General features: G+C 43.8%; 1 protein-coding gene across 1 annotated transcript in view; it reads right to left on the bottom strand.

The window, feature by feature from the left end:
* Positions 1–19,838, bottom strand: part of PRSS12 (serine protease 12) — a 474,415-nt gene that overhangs the window by 206,620 nt on the left and 247,957 nt on the right. Inside the window, exons 6-7 of the mRNA XM_085634365.1 lie at positions 12,558–12,699; positions 1,511–1,707 (exon numbers count right to left, since the gene is read on the bottom strand). Coding sequence (XP_085490491.1) covers positions 1,511–1,707; positions 12,558–12,699 — 339 coding nt within the window. The remainder of the gene's footprint in view (positions 1–1,510; positions 1,708–12,557; positions 12,700–19,838) is intronic.

Below are 19,838 nucleotides of genomic sequence, written 5' to 3'. Positions count from 1 at the left end.
TGAGCCACTCTATCTGGTGGACAGTTAAAGGCACTGGTTGGCACTGTCAGGTGCTCATGTCCATGAGCAGAGTTAGTAGTTGGCTCTGGTATCAGAGCCACATGCTGACTTTTGAGGACAGTCTCGGACACTGGTTGGCAGAGTCACGCTCTAGAGCGCCAATGTCAAGCGCTGGATTTCAAGGGCAGTGTCAAACGCCGCTAAGGAGGGCAGGGTGAGGTGTTTTCCGGGATAGTTCTCGGCCACTCGCACACCATGAATCGAATCGGAATTTCACCGAACCACCAACAAAGAGGGAGTGGGACTCGGTTTGCAGTTGACGCCAAACAAGGTGTACTCGCTCCTATAATTTGTTTTTGGTTCCCCAGTCTGTCCCCAAAGTACTGCTGTCTCCACACCGTAGCCCTGTACTCACATTTCCTGTCTTCAAACCTAGGAATCACCCTGTGTGCCCCAGACCCTCACCTACTGTGTTATGGAATCGTCTCCCTCTCTCCAGTCCTGGCTTTTCTGACACGAATCGTTAGATCGCTCACACTGGTACTTAGCAGTCAGCAGGTGTGTTAGTTAATTAGTTAAATGGCAGCAGCTAAGACTACAATTCCCAGAACACACTGGTTTGGCTGATGTGAGATCTGTACGCAACAAAAAATAGCTGTGCAGCAGTAAAATGCCCAAGCCCTGGCGTCGCCAACGGCCAGAGTCTAATTCTGGCTTCAACCTTTGACCAAACGGGCATTTGCAATGCAATAGGTTTCGCATTTGCAAGAGTTTAAGCTGTTGGCATTGCAAATGACAATGATTTTTATTTTTATGTTTTAAAAACCAACACACAAATAAAGGACATTGTCATTTTTGTCAATAGCTGAAACCCTTGCAAATGCGAGACCTATTGCATTGCAAATGCTTGTTAAAAATTGCAGTCATATGTTCAGATTTCTCTTGTGCTGTGTCTCTTACTTATTAACTGTTTTGGTACTTCTAAATGCGTTACTCTTGTTCCTTTGGCTAAGCCTTGCCACTTTGTGCTACAGCTACCCAATGCTGAGAGAAGGGATTTTGTTAAATAACCTAACTGGACCTGATAGAGATTTTGGCATTATTACATGGTGAGGCCTCACAACTGCATCACATAATAAATCAACTTTCATACAATCGCCATTTAAATGAACAGACTATTCTCCTTATTCAAATAACCTGCACTGTACTTCACCATCATTGCACACTATTGAACAATGTTACCTGTTTTTATTTTAGATCAGATATTGAAATGCACGCTTTTATCAGAGGAGCTAGTTTGGGTTCTTTCAATTTTATTTGTTAATAATTATCAACGAAATAAATGTACTTGATACACACATCTATTAATATAATTACACGTGGCACTACATAGACAAAGTACCAATAATCAATATATTTATACTTGGGACGTCACACAGGGATTGATACCCTTTCAAACATTTTCATCTCGGCTATTAAATTGGTATAACTTCAAATGTTTCTAACATACCGAGGGAGGGCCGTTGAGTCCCATTATCAGGATTGCAGGTTATTCTTACATCCTCCTGATGAGTGCAGTCATGTTTTCCCCACTCTCTCCTGGCACACTGGAGAAAGGAGGTCTCCTTGCCAGAGCAGCTCACATTATCCAACCAGATGTGTCCTGTACCGTCCCCCGCCTGGCTTTCCATGGCATTCTTCCCATGCCTGTAAAAACACAACAGGCGGAACATGTCATTACATCCATTCAAATAGCATATTTATCCCCTGAAGTTTTAATTTACAATTATTTCTTAGGTAGGACAATAACATTAACTGTCAGAGATAAAACAGCACATCAAGTTAAAAAAACAGAGCAATGGCTACACCCTGGTATTTAATTACTAACCACATGCATTTAGCAGCATTCATACCTTATATAAAATGTATAGTCAAGCAATTTTAGTCTTATCCTGGATTCAATTGGTAGAAAGTCATGTTGGACGATAACACAATAGTGGTCTTCTTTAACTTCCCGTGATCATTCATCAAACATACAAGTGCCAGCCGACCGTCATCAGTCAGTGGCCCCTCCAACAATGTTTGAGGACAGTACAGTGATTTTTCAAAGAGGGCACTAAGTGCAGGGAATCGGCAAGCAGCATGGTGGTATTCCAGTCCACCATTTGCAGCCCTCTTGCAAAGACGTACTGCTATTCTAAGATTATATCAAGCAAATCAATGCATCACAATGTGCCCAGAGAGCAATATTTCCTCCAAATAGAGCTCCTCTGTGGAGTAAAATGTCTTATTGTAAATTGGCCCCTTTGGAGGTCCACTGCAAGAAAAGCATGGCTATAGAAGCCAACCCCTGCCAGGGGAATCCACGGGGCAAGACAAACACAGTAAAGGATGAAGTTGCAGCATCCAATTTTAGGAAGACAGTGCCTTTTCTAATATCTTGTATAATAAATAAAGAGTTCAACATGATCCTCTCCCTGCTTATGCATCGACCTCCTGCTTACTTTGGTTGTGCCTCCTTGCAGGAAGCTCTCTCTTTCTCTCTCCCCCCTGTGCTCCCTCTCTGCATGAGGTACATTACCCTCTGTCTTTACCACCCTGCCTGGGTCTCCTCTCACTCTGGATTATCACATTCTACTAGTATCCCTCTGCCTCCAATCCTGTCCTCTTTTTCCTCCTACATGTGCGAGAGATGGACAGAAGACCTCCAAGCTTGACTGCAGTGCAAGCTGTGCAGGGCCGTTTCTAGGTGTTTTGCTGTCCTAGGTGAGAATTGAAGAATGCCGCTCCCTCCCATTTTCTCCTACTTTGCTCAATTTTTTCGCTGTTTGATTTCAAATTCATTTTTTTTGCCCTTTTGCCACTGTAGGCGGCCGCCTAATCTTGCCTAATGGTAGAAAGATCCCTGAAGCTGTGCACACAGACACAAGCATACACACCAGCAGTGCAGTGCAGATATATATCACATAAAGAGAAAAAGCAGAATGAGTAATAAAACAACAGGAGACCCTCCCAGATAGGACATCTACATTGTATCTTGCAGCAGTGCAAATTTCCCTAAAGTGAATCGACACTTACAGTTTAGGTCGTATGTACAATTTACACCAGTATGTATGCCACGTGGTCTTGGATAAAATGTACTGATTATTTATTAATTTAAATAATGTAGTTGACTTTGAGTGTATACAATACAAAATTGAAGATATGCATCAGTCGATTGAAATTGTAATTGTACTTATTTTAATAATGACTGATAAGATGCCTCCTGGTATGTAGTTATGATTATTAAACTCTAACCCTCAGGTAATACCAAACGATATGAAGACTTGATGAACATAAATAGTTAAATTATGTTGAGCAGAAACATGTTGACACATATCATGGCATAAGATGTGTGAGTTTTGCCTTTATCTTGTCCAATTTTCATTTGGGAGTCTGTTTCTGCTATATGCTAAACTACAGGTTTCTAACCATCAATAAGTTAGTAGGCACCAAAGCTCAAGAATCCCCCTTCTTATGGACAAGTGTTTTGATGACAAAACACAATCTTCCCTGTGATGTAGTGGATCTCAAACATAAACTAGCACACATTTGGAAGCAATCCTCATGATCAGAAACATTTGTGAAAACAGATTTATACTGCGTATACAAGTCAAAAGTGCGCTAGTGTGTTTGCAGAATCCCATTTCAATACACAAACTGAAACAACAGTGCTGCTAAAACTCAATGATGAGAATTTAAATATTAATTAGTCACCCCCCACCCCCATTGTAGGCCTTGTAGCTCACAGACCATGATGCATGGTATTTAAAAGGAGGACATGTAGAACTTTAATATTAACATGTCCTTACAGTCACTAGCACCCAAAAGCTAGTAATTAAAAAAATATTAAATAAAGATAAAAGCAATTAAACCACTGTTTTTGATAGTTACCGAAACATCCAATCCAATGGTGAAGTCAGATTTTTAATAAATATGAAGAAAAAGTAATATTTAGAGCGTTTTGTATTCCCTGCATGAAGTCCCTGGAGGCTAAAGTGCATTGGCTTTCTCGCTTCTTTCAGCCATTTATTAGCCTTGGATATGTTTGAATAGGTGTGAAAGGCCAACCAGGAGCAAACAATAGGCAGAGATTTCTCCTCTGAACTCCACCAAATATGCAGGGCAGGGCTGTGGGCAACCTTCTTTAAACCAGGGTGTTAAATCCTGCTTGAGTGTCAAATCCTGATTGACAGGTCTGCTGTCTTCACAGAGAACACTTGGGGCACACTTGAAAGTGGAGGGAGCAGGTTGCCAAGACAAATCTTGTGGATCCACAGTCTGGTTGCTGAAGGACTCTGCTTTTGTCCTACCAGACTTCTGTTTCTGGGTTTGCATATAACCCTTGGGGAACACTTGAAATGGGAGTAAACAGGATATGATTGTATTCACCAGAGATTCAAGCAGCACTGGCATAAACAACACCATTAGGACCAATGCAATGTGCATAATAGGAAAAACTAACCACTGTTTTAAAAAAAAAAAATTATAATGATTTTTATGATAAAGTATGTCAAGATACAATCTTACAATCCTAAGCCAAAATACTAAGATGCCTGAAGCATGTACATTTTGGATGGGCACAGTCAATGGTTGTCAACTGGTTTATGTATGGTATGGAGACGCTATTTTACACTCTGAGTCACGTGTTTGTTCTATTTAGTGGGTCTGGGTGTTGGCCTTATACATATGTAATATGAGATAGTACGAGATGGGAATTTTGTTCAGGAAAGTGAAATAAAACTCCAGTAAAAAAAGAAAAGCTGACAAGTAAGTTTGTCATATTGAAATAAATCCCTGTTAGAATGTAGAGAAAAAGGGATGAGATGTATTGCTGAGATCACGGGGAAGGAGAACACTAGGCAGCTTCAGGAGTATGTTAATCTCAAACTAATTCTACATGATTACAGCTCTGGCCCAGCAGTGAAACTGCCCTGGCCAATATCCGGGACAATTCCTGCTATCCCTGGATGAAAACAAGGATAGGAGCAATCGAGCTCCACAATTTCTCTGCAGCCTGCATCGCTATAAACCATAACATCTTGCTGATAAAGCTCAAATACTTGGCAGGAAGTTCTAGACCTGTGCAGGAATGGATTTGATTTTTCATCTCCAGCTGGAATCCAGACGTTTGTATTCTGTCACTTGAAAAAAACATAACGTAAGGCGTGCAAAATGGCACACAATTATCTGTTCCATGTCTGTTCTTAAGTATCTGTGCACCATTTGGCCTGGGACCCACAACAGCACCAGAAAAATGTCCATATGTACATTGGTGACATTCAGATATATTCCAGCTGGAAAACAGATCCACGAACCAGGCAAATTTATATCCTGCCAGGGTCACATTCTCCATTAGAAGCAAGAGAGGTTCACGTATATTCAAGGAGCCAACATCGAGATTATAACACTCAGTGGCACAGACACTTCATTCTTTAAGTTGCCTCCCCATTTAAATCCTTCACTTCCTACCTCAAGGAACCTGGGTGTTATTTCTAATGTGGAGATCCCGTTCATTACCCCAAGTGAAGGTGGTTAAGGCAACAACTCTCTGGAAAATCTTTCTTCTCCATCTGGTTCAACCACTGGTTGGGGTTCGAGACAACCATGGGGGCTACTCGACAGTCTACACAGGCATCAAACACAGGTTCTCGGATTGCACTTCATTGTGAGGAAGTATAACCACAAAATGCAGTCTTGAAACAGGTACAGTATTTCTTACCGCACATAAGAATCAAGTTCTTTGCATCATCCACAATGCCTACTGGGGCAAAGTCCTGAAATACCTACAAAATGTTACACCCATTGCAGCCCAGCAAGATCTTGTGTTCTGCAGTTGTACACTCGAGTACCCCACAAGCCTTCAAATGGATCAAACATACACGCTGTTTGTTGGCAGTCGCAGAACCCACATTGTGAAACCCATTGATCCCAAGTTTGAGGACAGCGCCTAATTACGCGTTTCAGGGAGGGCCTGAAAACAGAACTGGTCCTGCTCGCCTACCTGAGAAATAGGTACAACTGGAGATGGTAGCATAGAATAGATGACTGCTACCAAATCTGTACTGACTGGGCGCAAATTTTCTTCCCGCTTCCCAATTTACACATCTGGGAATTATCTACAGAAGAATGTAGTAGCCAAAAACTGGCACATTGTGTGCTATAAAACCTCTAAAAAATAAAAAAATATCTCACAAGTGTGCCCAATCAGTAATTAGAACCCATATCTTCAGGTCCCAAGGTCGGTAAGAGTAGGGCATATTTCCCTCTCACTTTTAGGTAAAGTAACAACATGATCTTTAAAGATTGATTTGACATTTCACAAAATACCGCAATTATTTGTTCCATTTGAACATTATGTGCTGATTTCTGAAGGTCTTAAAAATATGTTAGCTGGGGCAGACCGGGGGTAACGTTGTATGTTTATTTGTCTTGGCCTTCGGTCTTGAATTCTGTAAACTTCAACCTGTGTGGCGCCTGCCATAAAAGCACATCACACATGTGCGGGGTAGGAGACCCGAGGCCTAAAGAGCGTGAAGCCAAGGCTGTGTGGATGCACATTACGAAGGGTTTTCCCAAAAGAGCAAGACAGATTCCATTTGCTGCCAGCAACCATCGGTAATGCTTCATAACTGAAACTGGCTTCCCCTCCGTGTAGAAATGAGTAAAGCTTATTTTAATGAGAATCGTTCGTTGTTGCATAGTAAAAATAGTGTACTGAAATAGAGCGTCAGAAGAAAACCACAAACGGAAAATATTCTCAGTAACGAAAAACCATCGGAGTCAGGATTTCCAAATTATGTGATATGTTGTGTCCAAATTGACTGCCACCTTTGATCCTGCCTTCTTGTTCCAGCTTTGTGTGTTTTGCTAACAGCCCATGGCCAATACCCAGAGCCCTACTGTCTGCGCCGCTGCTCAGGGAAGTAGGTGCTGAGAGATTTACCGAGCTCGCTTGGCAGCAGTGGCCAATAAAAGGCCTGGGATTGGTTCCTGACCGCCAGTTTTTTTAAAGACATGTGCTTAGACCTCAGCTTAGATCATAAACACATTGCGCAGCGCTCTCAAACAGCCTTCCTGTCAGATGGCTGCTCTCGCGTCCTCTCGCTGTCCACATATATTTCCAGATCCGTAATTTAACATTCCTAGTTGCTCCATTAAGAAAGCTTCTGGGTGCTGTACCATACGGAATGCATTTTTTTGATGTGCAAACTGCAATCTAGAGTAACTTCCTTAGTTCTTTAGTACATTGTTGCAAATGCAATGGGTTTAGAGGGGAAATGGTGTGTCGAAATGGGCAAATATAATTGAACAACTGTGACAAGAAGCCAAATCATTAACCATGAGGCTTGAATTTTTATCTAGTGAGAAAAAAAGAAAGCAGTGGCAAATTAAATCGGTCTCAGCCTTCAAAATCAATGCAGAACTATCAATCAATCAGGGTTTTGTAGAGCGCACTACTCACCCGCTAGGGTCTCAAGGCACTGAGGGGTGGGTGTGAGCAGCTCCGTTGGGGTCATTCGAAGAGCCCGGTCTTGCTTCAGGTCTTTTCTGAATTGGTGCAGTGTTGGGCTTCGCCGGAGGTGAAGGGGGAGATCGTTCCATGTCTTGGCTGCGAGATAGGAGAAGGACCTTCCACCCGCTCTGGTCTTGTAGAAGAGTGGGACGGTGGCTAGGGAGAGGTAGGCTGAGCAGAGGTTTCTCTTGGGGGCATGGAAGGAGAGGCGGTCGCTGAGGTATTAATGTTGTGGAGGGCCTTGTAGGTGTGCGTGTGCAGCTTGAAAGTTATTCTTTTGACAGGGAGGCAGTGGAGGTCACGGAGGTGTTGGGTGATGTGGTTGTGCCGTGGGATATTGAGGAATAGTCTGACTGTGGCGTTCTGGACGGTCTGGAGTTTGCGGAGGAGTATTTAGTTGATTCCGGCATAGAGAGCGTTGCCGTAGTCCAGTCTGCTGGAGACGAGTGCGTGAGCGACCGTTTTCCTGGAGTCGGGGGATCCACTTGAATGTCTTACGTAGTATGCAGAAGGTATTGAAGCATGCGGAGGAGGAAGTGTTGATCTGGTGATTCATAGTGAGCGATGAGTCCAGTAGGATGCCGAGGTTGCGTGCATGGTCCGTCAGAGTGGGTGGGTTTCCGAGGGCCAGGTACCACCAGGTGTTGTCCCACGTGGAGCCAAGGATGATGACTTCTGTTTTCTACGAGTTTCAGGCAGCTGTTCTTCACCCAGTTGCGACGGCTTTCTGGAAGTTTCTGGAAGTTGTGCCTGGAGATGTCGGGTTACTTGGTGAGGAGAGGATGAGCTGGGTGTCATCGGTATAGGAGATGATGTTGAGCTCGTGGTTTCTGGCGATGGTTGCGAGGGGGGCCATGTAGATGTTGAAGAGGGTGGGGCTGAGGGAGGAACTATTGCTTTGCTTTTTTGCCAATGTTGTTCAGCATCGGCGAAAGGTTAAAAAAAACACATCTTGCTTGCCAATGCTCAACATAAGCAGAAAAAAATAAAAAAAATAAAAGCACATTGATGTGTACGCACATATGCATCATTACCCACATATGCTTCATAAATCTAAAGCTTCCCAACTTCAAAATAAATACGTGCATGTGTGTCACCAGGCATGCTCGCGCATGAGACAAAATGTAGCCACTATTCTTTTGTATTTACAATTTCAAAATGGCAAATGCTTGTATTAGAGTGATAAATAAAACAAATGTAAAACTGTGTGAAACCACCAGTTAAGGATGAAGTCTCTAAAAAAACTAAATATGGAAAACAAAAAAGGCAGCTTGGAGGGCGAGAGAGCAACTGAGGAGCGAAATATGTGGACTGACAAATTAAATGCTACTGGGAGCAGCAGGGAGAATGGATCAATGAGGAGAGGGGTGGGAGTTAAAATATTGGAGGAGGGAGAAATGAAATAGTGTGAGGGTAATGTAGGTCAAAGAACTGGGAGGAAAGCCATTCAATAAGTAACAGGAAAATGAGATAGTCAAGAAAGGCATCAAATGAAAAGCAAGGCGCTGTCCTAATAACCATTATATGTATATATATACTTGGCAGGAATTTTTATAATATGAATGTATTAGTGACAAGAGGTCTTCGACAACACACAGCTAAAGCTGCCTGTAGGCGAGACCTAAAAACAATGGTCTAGAATTGGCCCAGATAATTTGCTAGTGCCAAACAAGCCAACTTTCATCTTTATGTTTGTTGGTGTGACAGGTGTGCCCAGATGGGGGTCCTATGCCAGTGATGATACCGAGCCGTCATAACAGGGGTGTAACAGAGGGGGCAGTAGCACCCACACCCTGTGCTTCTCCTGGTCCCACTGTCGTGCAGCAAAATATATTTATAGATTTTTAATTCAGTATAAGAAAGGACAGGGCAAACCCGTAGGTGGAAAGAACGTGGGTGCACATATAAAATAGAAGCAACCATGGTTCCTCTTAGAAAATAGCTACAAAATCAATCTGGGGTAGTAGTCACCAGATAATTACTAATGAAAGGACACTCTTTCAGACACAGATAATATGAACAAATAATAACTATATTGCAATAGTGAAAAGCGTTCAGATTGCTCAGTGTTAAATGTTAAAATCAAACAAAAACAAATAATAGTGCAAGGTTCTTTTACAAGAAAAATATTTGAACCCCATATTCATATACAGGTGGCAGAGTAGTAGAGGCGTTACAGGACTTCAATTAATCTTGTGCATCAGTCAAGGTTAACAACTTGGATTGAAGTTATCTTTGCACAAGTTCTGCTACGCCTGTGATGTGCAATGTGTTTCTTTATAATGTGTTTGGAATTGTGTGCAAAGCTGTTTGCACGTATATGCTTTTGTAATAAATACATTGCAGACAAGCATTGGCAAAGCCAAATAGGTCTGGGTTTAAAGTGCTAACACATGCTGCATAAGCACACTGAAGTCAGACAAGAAATGAGAGGTGGACTGCATTGAGGGTTCTCTTGCCTTCAATCCAGTCTTGTTCTTGTTTCTGGTTCAAATAACAGGGCTATAGTTGTAAAGGAGACCCCCGTGCAACACAATCCAAGTTGAGTCAAAGCATAAAGATAGACCTAAGCAGCCAATAGCATTAGGGGAGAGATGAATACTGACTGACAACTTATTAAGTCAATGTCTGTAAGAGGCTGGTGGAAGAAAGCCAGGTTAATAGAGGAAGTCCAAAGCCCCCTCTTTATGTATGTTAACAATACGGTTGTTTGATAGCTGCTCGTTCAAAACCTAGACCTAACAAGCATTGGCAAAGACAATAGGTCTCAGAAATGCCCGAGCTATGGTGTTGTCAGTGTGAAAGTCTTTTAGCCGTATTTGGTCCCCTAACTGATGTTTCTGTGACAGTATTGTGACTCAAATATGAACAAATGTTAAAAAGAAACATGTGCGGGGTAAAACATTACTCAGACATTGAACTGCACAAAGAAAGTAAAAGAGAGACACAAATCTTAGGAGTAAAGGATTGGTCAAGTGAAACTATGTGGCTGAATTACACTGAAAGAGACAGATTAGGTTTTTATATAATGATTCAAAGGAAAATCGAGAGTCGCCACACCGGATGCAGGTGCCCCCAGAGAATGTGAGTGTCCTACTCTTAGTATCTGCATCCTGCAACACACAGACGGGAAGAAGCGGGGCGATAACAGAGTCACTGGTGGCTGAAAGAGAGAACGAGCACTGACTGAACATATTCTGCCAACACTCTGGGACCAAGTGTTTTTCTTGGCACCAGACTCGCCATGTATGCTACAATGAAGTCGTGTTTACAGAAAACCAACTGTCAGTGCTTCGTATTACAACACACACTAAAAAGTGATATATGAGTAGAAAATATAAGAGATGGTTAAAATCACATACCTACATCAGTGTGTGTAATTCATTTTCATATAAAACCATATATTTGGTAAACAGTTCTACTAAAGTCTGCACAAGTGAGCAACAGTTACTGCTACAGTTACTGCTACTGCCAGAGTCCTAGATAACATTGTTAAAGAAAGCAGAAATCAACTCTGTGGACACACAACATGACCTCTCAGCTCCTTGCAGCATCGGAGGAGAGGATGTGGCGTTACAGCCAGACATGCAGAGTATGGAGTTGGGAAACCGGGTTCGAGTCTCGGGGTTGGCTCAACATCCTGTGATCCTGGGCAAATCAGTTAATTTTCCTGTAGCAACAAAAATGAATGTGTCCTTGTGTAAAGTAACTAGTGCTAATGTAAAGCGCTCTAAAAATGCATTTGGGTGTTCTTCGCACTATATAAAACTGTGTTAAAAAACAAGAGACGGAGCTAGTGAAAAGAAAGTCTGCACAATTAAGCAGCAGTTAACAAGTTAGAAACACTCATATATACATAAATCGTAATGCAGTTTTAGTTTCATAGTTTGCATGGGGCAGAAAATAGCGTTGGAGTGAGAGCAATGCCAATAATATTGTTAAAGAAAGGAGAACTCAACTCTGGGGCCACACACTCTGACCTCTCAGCTCCTTTCAGCGTCGGAGGAGAAGACGTGGCATTACAGTCTGAGCTGCTTACTATGGAGCTGGGAAACAGGGTTAGAGTCTTGGCGTTGGCTCAACATCTTGAGATCCTGGGCAAATCAGTTAATTTCCCTGTGCCTACAAAAATGAACATGTCCTTGTATAAAGTAACTGGTGCTCATGTAAAGCGCTCCAATAATACACTCCGGTGGTGTTCGTGCTATATAAAACTTCATAAAAAAAAAAAACAGGAGACGGAGGATGGAGCTATTGAAAACTCAAGCACTCGTATGGAGAGCTCCAAGACAAGGATAAAAGTAGCTCTGAAAATGGGTGCAGTGGATGGACACAAATACTTGGTCCATGGTCTGGGGAAGGTTCAAATACAGGAAGAGGTATGACGCATTTACGCTGTGGACAAATGGGTACAAAGGATTTGAGAGCGACGATGGAAGGAGCAAATGGGAAGCCTATGGGCGGGTTGAAGCCCACAGATTGAAAACAACACGTCTCTTCGAGACAACGCATGCACTCTCTAGCCGAGACGTAGAAAAGATTTGATTTAGCTGTATTTAATTAAAGGTTTAGATTTTCAGTTGGAAGAGGCCAATGTCTATGATATTACGAGGTGTTTTTTTCTAAATGTACATTCATTACAAATTTACAGAGACAATTAAAAATGAAATATTGCAGTGCAATGAAATAAAACTGCTCAGCCATTACAGAATGCACATTTATGTTATGGCATTTGTCCTGCATATTCATTCATGTGTAATTAATTCACAGATAATGATGCTTTCTATTGTTGTTGCGTTTGTTGCAGCCTTTTTTTAAACGAGTTTTGGCTTTTTGTGTTATCTACCTGAGAAAGAGGGAAGAATGGTTCAAGTCTGCAGAAGTTTAGTCAGAGTCCACAGACTCTAATGCCAAGGGAGCCATCTTTTCGACCTCCAGTCAGGACATGCTTGTCTTCACTGCGGTGCTATGTGTTTATCTCTGCACTATAAATGGGTCTTACTTAAATCCCAGCTGCCGACAAACCACCAGCGCGTTCCTCTCGGTCCAGCCGTCATCGCACACGGTGCCCCACTGGCCATGGTGATAGACCTCCAGGCGTCCTTCGTGACTACTTTTACCACCCGCCAGTCTGACTGCGCCCTCTGCAGCAGAAAAAGGACCAAGAATTAGTTATGTTTTGTCATCCTTATTGCACATATCCCTGGGGCCATAGGCACAGATGGTACATACAAGATAATATATCCATTTGACATCCTCTCAGCCCTTTTTTTCCTGAAACAGTGTTCCACAGAAAGCAAGTTCTTAAAATAATGGGATGTTTAATCGCTTGGCTTCACATGTTCCTGTTTGGGATGCGTGGTCTGTGCTAAATGACAAGCATCCTCTGCTACTGCTAGCAAAGCGAGCAAGAAAAGCCAACTGTGGAACAAGGTAAAAGCACTATGGGCCACATATATGTAGCTATTTTCCTTTCGCAAACAAGCCAATTCGCAGAATCGGCCCATTTGTGAACGCAAAAAAGGCTTTCCCATGTATCAAACACTATTTTGCGATTCGGTAACCTGTTACCGAATTACAAAACGGTTTTGCAGTTCTGTATTTGGAAGGGGCGTGTTCAGGGCATCCCTTCCAAATACCAAAGAGTAACGGTATGTATGAATGTTTTGTGACAGTGAATGCAGTTGCAAAACATTAGCATTTTACCACCAACTTTAAGTTGGTGGCAACCTATTCGCAAATGGGAAGGGGTCACCAAGGGAACCCTTCCCCTTTGGTAATGGTGGCAAAAACGTTTCTTTAAGAGCAGGCAGTGGTCCCACGGACCACTGCCTACTTTTAAACAATGAAAAGAAAACATTTTTCTCTTTTTTTTTTAAACTCAACCCGTTTTCCGTTAAGGAAAACGGGCTGCTTTGTAAAAAAATATGATTGCTATACTGAAAAGCAATCACGGACATGTTCTGCTGCCCCTAGCAGGCCACCATCACCGTTATTTTAGCGATTCCTAGGAGGTCGCATATTGCGATCTACCTCATTAATATTAATGAGGTAGGTTAATTTGCGACCCCCTAGGAATCGCTACATTTGGAGTAGCGATTACCTAATTGCGAATCGCAGAAAATCGCAATTAGGTAATCGCTATTACAAATGTTGATACATGTGGCGCTATGTGTTGCCTAATACATTCTTTTTGTTTGTTATGCATTTCATAAAAAGTACAAAATAAAGCATGGTATTGTTAATAAGTATAGTTAAAATGAAAATTAGACTACAATATTTATTTTACCTCACACCTGTGCCCACACATTCGCTTTTTACATTGCTTTAGTAAACTCATTATCGAAACAGATTTACAATTTCAGAATAATATTTATGTCTCCGATGTATAATGGGCTCAACACTTAGACTATTGGGTATTAATGGCCATCTTACTGGCATACATAGCTTCCTAAAGTGCTCATAGCATTGCTCACTGCAAGTGGAAACAAACTAAGCATGAATTGCAGATTGGATGCATCGTTTTGGTCTGCGCTGTGGCACATCCTTCATTGGGTGCGACCAGAAGAGGCGGGAACAGTGCGCGTAATTAAGCAGAAATAAATGTGCAGTCCTAGTGCAGCCACGAACTCCTGCTGTGCTAGTCAACTGCAACAACAAGAGGATGGATGGAATGCTTGAATTAGTCTTAGTCACTGGCAATCACACAGAGTGGCATGCCAGTCCATTGTTTTTCGCCCACCGTGCCACCTCAGTTTGGAGCAGGGCATATGCAAATCCATCTTGACCCTGCTCCAGTGGGAACAGCTCTGCCCAAACTGCCAGGCCAGGTCCTCCCTGAACCAGGACACAAGCAACCCAGGACCTGTGATGTTTCTATCATATCAGCAGCTCATGATTTCTAAGGTGAGTTAGGTCTAGTATTGGCTGTATTTCTATTCTAGGGAACTATCAGCCTCGCTGTATTGGTGTTCGAAATGTCTAAAAGAATGTCACTGACTCCTTCCATTGTAGCTCTTATAGACTAGGGTTTCAAACTGTCCTTTGCACCTCACTGTTTTCCAATTACTATTTCCTTATGTCTGTATGTCTGTAGGTAACAAAACAAAACACATCTGTCATAAATGAATTAAAGAACGACTTATATGGCCCAATTATTGCTGTCATAGAACTCAGTTAATCCGAACTGAGTTATTTATTCTTGTTATTCTACAAAATATATCTTTCATTCATTTATGACTGATGTGTTCTGTTTTATTATTAATTTTTCCTTTTTTTATGAAATCTACACAGAATTATTATGTGCCAATTAAAAATTGTTTTAAGAAAAGAGTTCCCTGATCTCTCTCTCACATTGGCTGATGACAGCAAGGTGCAATAAGCTCACACCATTTTGTGCCTCTATTGTGGGTGTTCCACGCAGGAGATAATCCTGCTGTGAGAAGCAACATTCTACACAGAGGCTGTGTCTGGAGAGCAGCCTGGAGAGGACGCTGGAAAGAAGAAACACCCCAGAACTGTTCTGAAAGTGCAGACACTGGAATACCGGCTCTTGTCTGCAGTTACTGTATAAAGGTGAGAGCTAACTATCCCACTTGCTGTTCTTGTTCCAAAATCCTCTATGACCAAAGAAGGGAGTGCTCTGCAGAGTACCCAGAGGAATGCTGTACAACCAGAACTGGTGTCTGTAGCTACCTAGAGGTGAGCCTACTGCTTGCTGGAAGGTCTGTATACCTGAACTGAAGCTCCTAGAATCCAGTCTGCCTGCTGAGAGAGAGAAGGAGCTTGCCAACCCTGAAAAAACAAGTGACTGTGCAGGAGGAGCAATGTGCAGCATGACCAGAGATGGTGCTACTTCCAGAAGAGGAGGACTGCATAGAGTGAGCTGTGTAACCCAGTGTTGGCAGGTTACATTCTCTCCAACAGTGGTTCCTGGCAGGAACCGTGACCACTCAAATTTAAGATTTCTGAAACTCCATTGGGGCTGTAAGCCAGCATGGCATGTGTCAAGCTGCAGTGCCCAGAAGAAGTATGGCCTGAATTTGGCTGCATTGCCCACACATTAGTTCAGTGTGTGGCCTTGTTTCCCAGAGAAGAATGGCCTGTGTATGGCTGTCGGAGAACAGTCTGAGTGTGACCGCACCACCAGGAGGAGATTGGCCCATGTGCACTGCACTGATCCCGGAGCACCTGCCCACCTGTTCCATATGTGAACCAGTCCTCCATGGAGATCGCCGTCCCTCCCTGCGAGACTACCACCTACAGTCATCAGAGATGTGCAGCAGCAGCATGGCCGGGGATATGTCTCCTTGGCGTGTGCCTCAAGCAATATAGAGACCCTGATGGGGCTACCAGTTCACATGCTTTTCCTCCTAGAAGCTGGAGCGAGCAGTAGAAATGAGCCCTGGTGGCTGCCAAGGGTGGAAAGATATGAACAACTGAACTAAGAAGTGAGTAATTGAACTGTGAGGCTGAGCTCAACTTACAAAAGAGGGGGTGATTTGCATCTAAGCCATAATCATGCTTTTAGCTTCTTCCCAGGTAAGAACAGCTTAGCCCAGAAAAAGAGGGGAACCAGGGAGAGACAGTGGATAGATGTGCAGCTAACTTGAGCACCCAGGACAATTGCAGTATTCTGTTCTAATGTGCAATAAAGTCATTTTCTTGTTGGACAATCAGTTATTGCGCTAATGTGGGATTGTCGAGTCCTGATCACAAGCATTCCCACACTCCCTCCCTGAGAAGCCTGGGATTGCACTTGGCCCAGTTTGCAAAGCCATAGTAGGATGGACTTCAGGAAGCTAATAATCTCACCCCTCACAGTTCAGGCCCAGTAGCCTCCGCTGCCCAGTGACCCCCTGTGGGGTCTGATAGCATGTTTACCAAGCCTTTCTACCCAGAAACAACACAAAGACCCTCATCACAAGTTGGCTGAAATTTGTTGCACAAAATCTAAGGGGTAGTTTATCTCGAAGCATTGTCATGAGGGTGGTCTTGCATATTAATTATACATTAGAACAAAATGTCGACAACTGTCCACTACTTAACTTCTTTGAAACCAGTTTGACTTTTGTTAAAACATGATTAAGTCTGTCCAGAACATATCACCTAAACATATCAACTAAACATTAACTACACCTACCCTTGGCATTCTTCCAAGTAATATGCTGTTTGCTGAATCTGTGGGTGGATCTATTAATTTGCCTAGGGAAGCCTAGGTCCTCTAAGCAGACATGGTTAGGCTTACGCATCCAATGGCAGTAGGAAGGATAGCTCTGAAGGAACCCACTACTTCATAAGCTCTTGTAAACAACCCTGGAAATATGTGCACTCCTTACCTATCTGTGTGTCATGCTAGTGCCTCCCATCTCAGGCCGACATCACTTCCAGGCTGCTTGTGTTGCAACAGTTGACTAAACATATCATTCCCTAACACGTGGGGCAGTGACCCTTGAAGGAACTCTTTGTGGTCACCAATAATTGAAGACAATCCATTAATAGCCATGTTCTGGACAGTGGCGTAACACATGCCCCCGCAGCCCCCGCGGTGCAGGAGGAGCCCAAGTACAGGGGCCCCCCTCAGCACAGTACTCTGCCCGGCGAGCTCCTTAATAAGTCCGGAGGGGGCCCCTCCAGTACTTTGCAGGCCCCCCCCCCTCAAGTTTCGTGACGCTAGTAATTCTGGATCATGTGGAATATGTGCAGGAAGTTCCCTGTCTTGGGTGGGTGTAGAGGGCTAGAAATACGCTCCGCTCAGGTAAGGGAGTCTGTAGGGTTTCTCTAACCCGGTTGTTCAATACAGCCAGGTTAGAGAAACCTAAGTGCGCATGTGTGTTCTGGTCTGCCTGAGACGGCCAGCCAAACACACATGAGCACTTAGGGAGTGCATGTAGCACTCCTCCTCCCCTTCCCATGCCTTGGCCCGCCCCTCCCTGCACACATTGGCTGAGCCTGCAGCTTAAAATTAAAACAATAATGAAATATGATTTTATTTGTTTGCTGCTGGATCGGAGCCAGTGGGGCGACGCTCCTCCGCCATTGCGGAGGAGTCGCACCTGCAAAGAGCTGTGATTGGATATTGAGGGGGAGGCAGAGCACAACCACCAATAGACAGGCAGAAACACATGCTGCCACTCTCAAGGAACACAGACATGCTGCTAACAGAAATGAACACACTCACTTTCATCCCTCTGGGGTCCGCGACTGTTTTACAAAACTAAATAACATTAAAATGAATCTATTAAAATTAATAAAGTATGATACAAATAGAGCAGAAACATTGAAAACCTTTTCTATATTTGATTGTGAATTAATCAAATATTTGAGAACTTGTTTTGGTGTATACTTGTTTTTGTATTTTTGTGTATTGTCTTGAGATTCAAACCATAGAAGTTGCTCAGGCTGGAGATCCCCGGGTTTCAATAATGACTCATTGGGGGTCCCCCAGATTCTGGTAATTATTTTTGTAGGAAGTCACAGAAGTCAAAAGGTTAAGAACCGCTGCCTTATACCACACTCCTGACAGGCTGCAGTTGCATAGCCACACAAATAATGATACTAGTATTCAGCAGGCCTGCAGAGCAGACGTCCATCTCTCAGTGACTGGGTACATAGCTCCAGTCCCTCAGGATGTAGCCCCCAGCCAGTCTCCCGCCTCGTGCTCCCAGTCTATCGGTCCATGGAGGGCCCTTGCTATGTGACCTCCATCACCTGGTACATGACCTCTGAGCCCCTCATAGACAGCTCTGGTTGGAGACAGATTCAAAGCAGGCTGAGAGCTGATCCTGAACATGAGAGAAGGCAGAGTTCGCAGCACGTGGCTCCCTGTCTGGGCACACGGCCAAGGCCCCGAGCCATGAGATAGCTGAGAGGTGATGCTGGTAACAGCACGTGCGACCGAGGAATTCACATTGTTGGCAGATTGTTTAAAGATGGGCTTGCAATATGAGAAATATTCAACTTTTCGGTATTTTCTGTTTGAACTATATATTCTCATAGCGTCGAGAATAGCTACAAGTGTGAGACTGTGTACTTTTATGTACATTCATTACGTGAATTATAAGTACAATTAAGTTGTTTACTAATGGTTCCTCCCGAATAGCGCTTATACTAACGGATTTAATAGGCATCTGTGGCCCGTAAATTGCTCCCTAAAAGGCCGGAACTATGGGGCTGATTACGGTGGCAGGCGGACTAGGTCCGCCCACCATTGTAGCGGTGTTTGGGACCGCCCGCCAGACATGCGGGGGTCCGACCACTGGCAGGCGCATCCAGGGCTTTTAACATTGCGGGCGGTGCTGCTGGCTTCAGTACCTTACGCAATGGTTTACACTGCATTTACCTGCACTACGTGGCAGGCACCACGTGGTGCCTGCCACTTGGTGCATGGAAATGCAGGGGGGTACCATGGGTACTCCCCAGTGCAGTGGCACTCCCCCAGACAAGGGGTCCCACAACGGGCCCCCAAACCCAATCCCAGCCAGCCTTTCCAAGGCCATGGAAAGGCCTTTTCCCACCCACATCCTAATTTGGTGGACGATGCCTGGTAGGCACTGCCACCATTTTAGTGGCCCTGCACCGTCCGCCAGACAATCGGTGCAATTGCCGTTGGCAGTGAAGCGGCAGACAGACTTTGCGTCCGCCGCGGTACCCACCGCCATCCTAATTTGGCGGTGGGTAATACACTTGGTGATGGAGGAAGGACCGCCACCGCTCTGCCCGGCGGTCCTCCCGCCATCATAATGACCCTCTAAGGTAGAAGTGCACACATCATTGTTTCCGTTCATTCCACTTCTGTAATAGATACGTCTGTACATGTGGGGGATGAAGCAAATCCTCCAGGGTGTGTGATAAATCGCCTCATTACCTTCCACGCTAGGGTGATGCCATCTTGAACGGGGCACTGAGGCCTATCACTATTCCTGTTTTCAGTGTGTGAAGAGATCAAGCGGCCGCTATGGACACGTTGTTTCGGCCTTACCCTATCTATCAGCAACATTATAGTCGAGATGTCCCTACAGCTCCTCCCCCTTGATTGTGTCCTCTTCGGAATTCTGCCCCTTGATGTATAACTGAGCATCATATGTTACAGGATTGCATGCCTCCCTGCAGGTGTGTCCCTGGTCTCATTCTATACAACATTTGCCTGTGTTGTGATGGCATATTTGATGGTTGATCCACGTCATTTAAATCGGAATGGAAAGACAGAGGGCATTGTTTGTGATACTACTACTAGGGATGGAAACAAGGCAAGTGAATATATACTCTTTCACCTTTGGCATTA

The sequence above is a fragment of the Triturus cristatus genome, chromosome 2_1, assembly GCF_964204655.1.
Source record: "Triturus cristatus chromosome 2_1, aTriCri1.1, whole genome shotgun sequence".
Lineage (NCBI taxonomy): Eukaryota > Metazoa > Chordata > Amphibia > Caudata > Salamandridae > Triturus > Triturus cristatus.
Note: the sequence above shows the minus strand (reverse complement) of the source record. Positions and strands in the feature narration are given on the sequence as shown.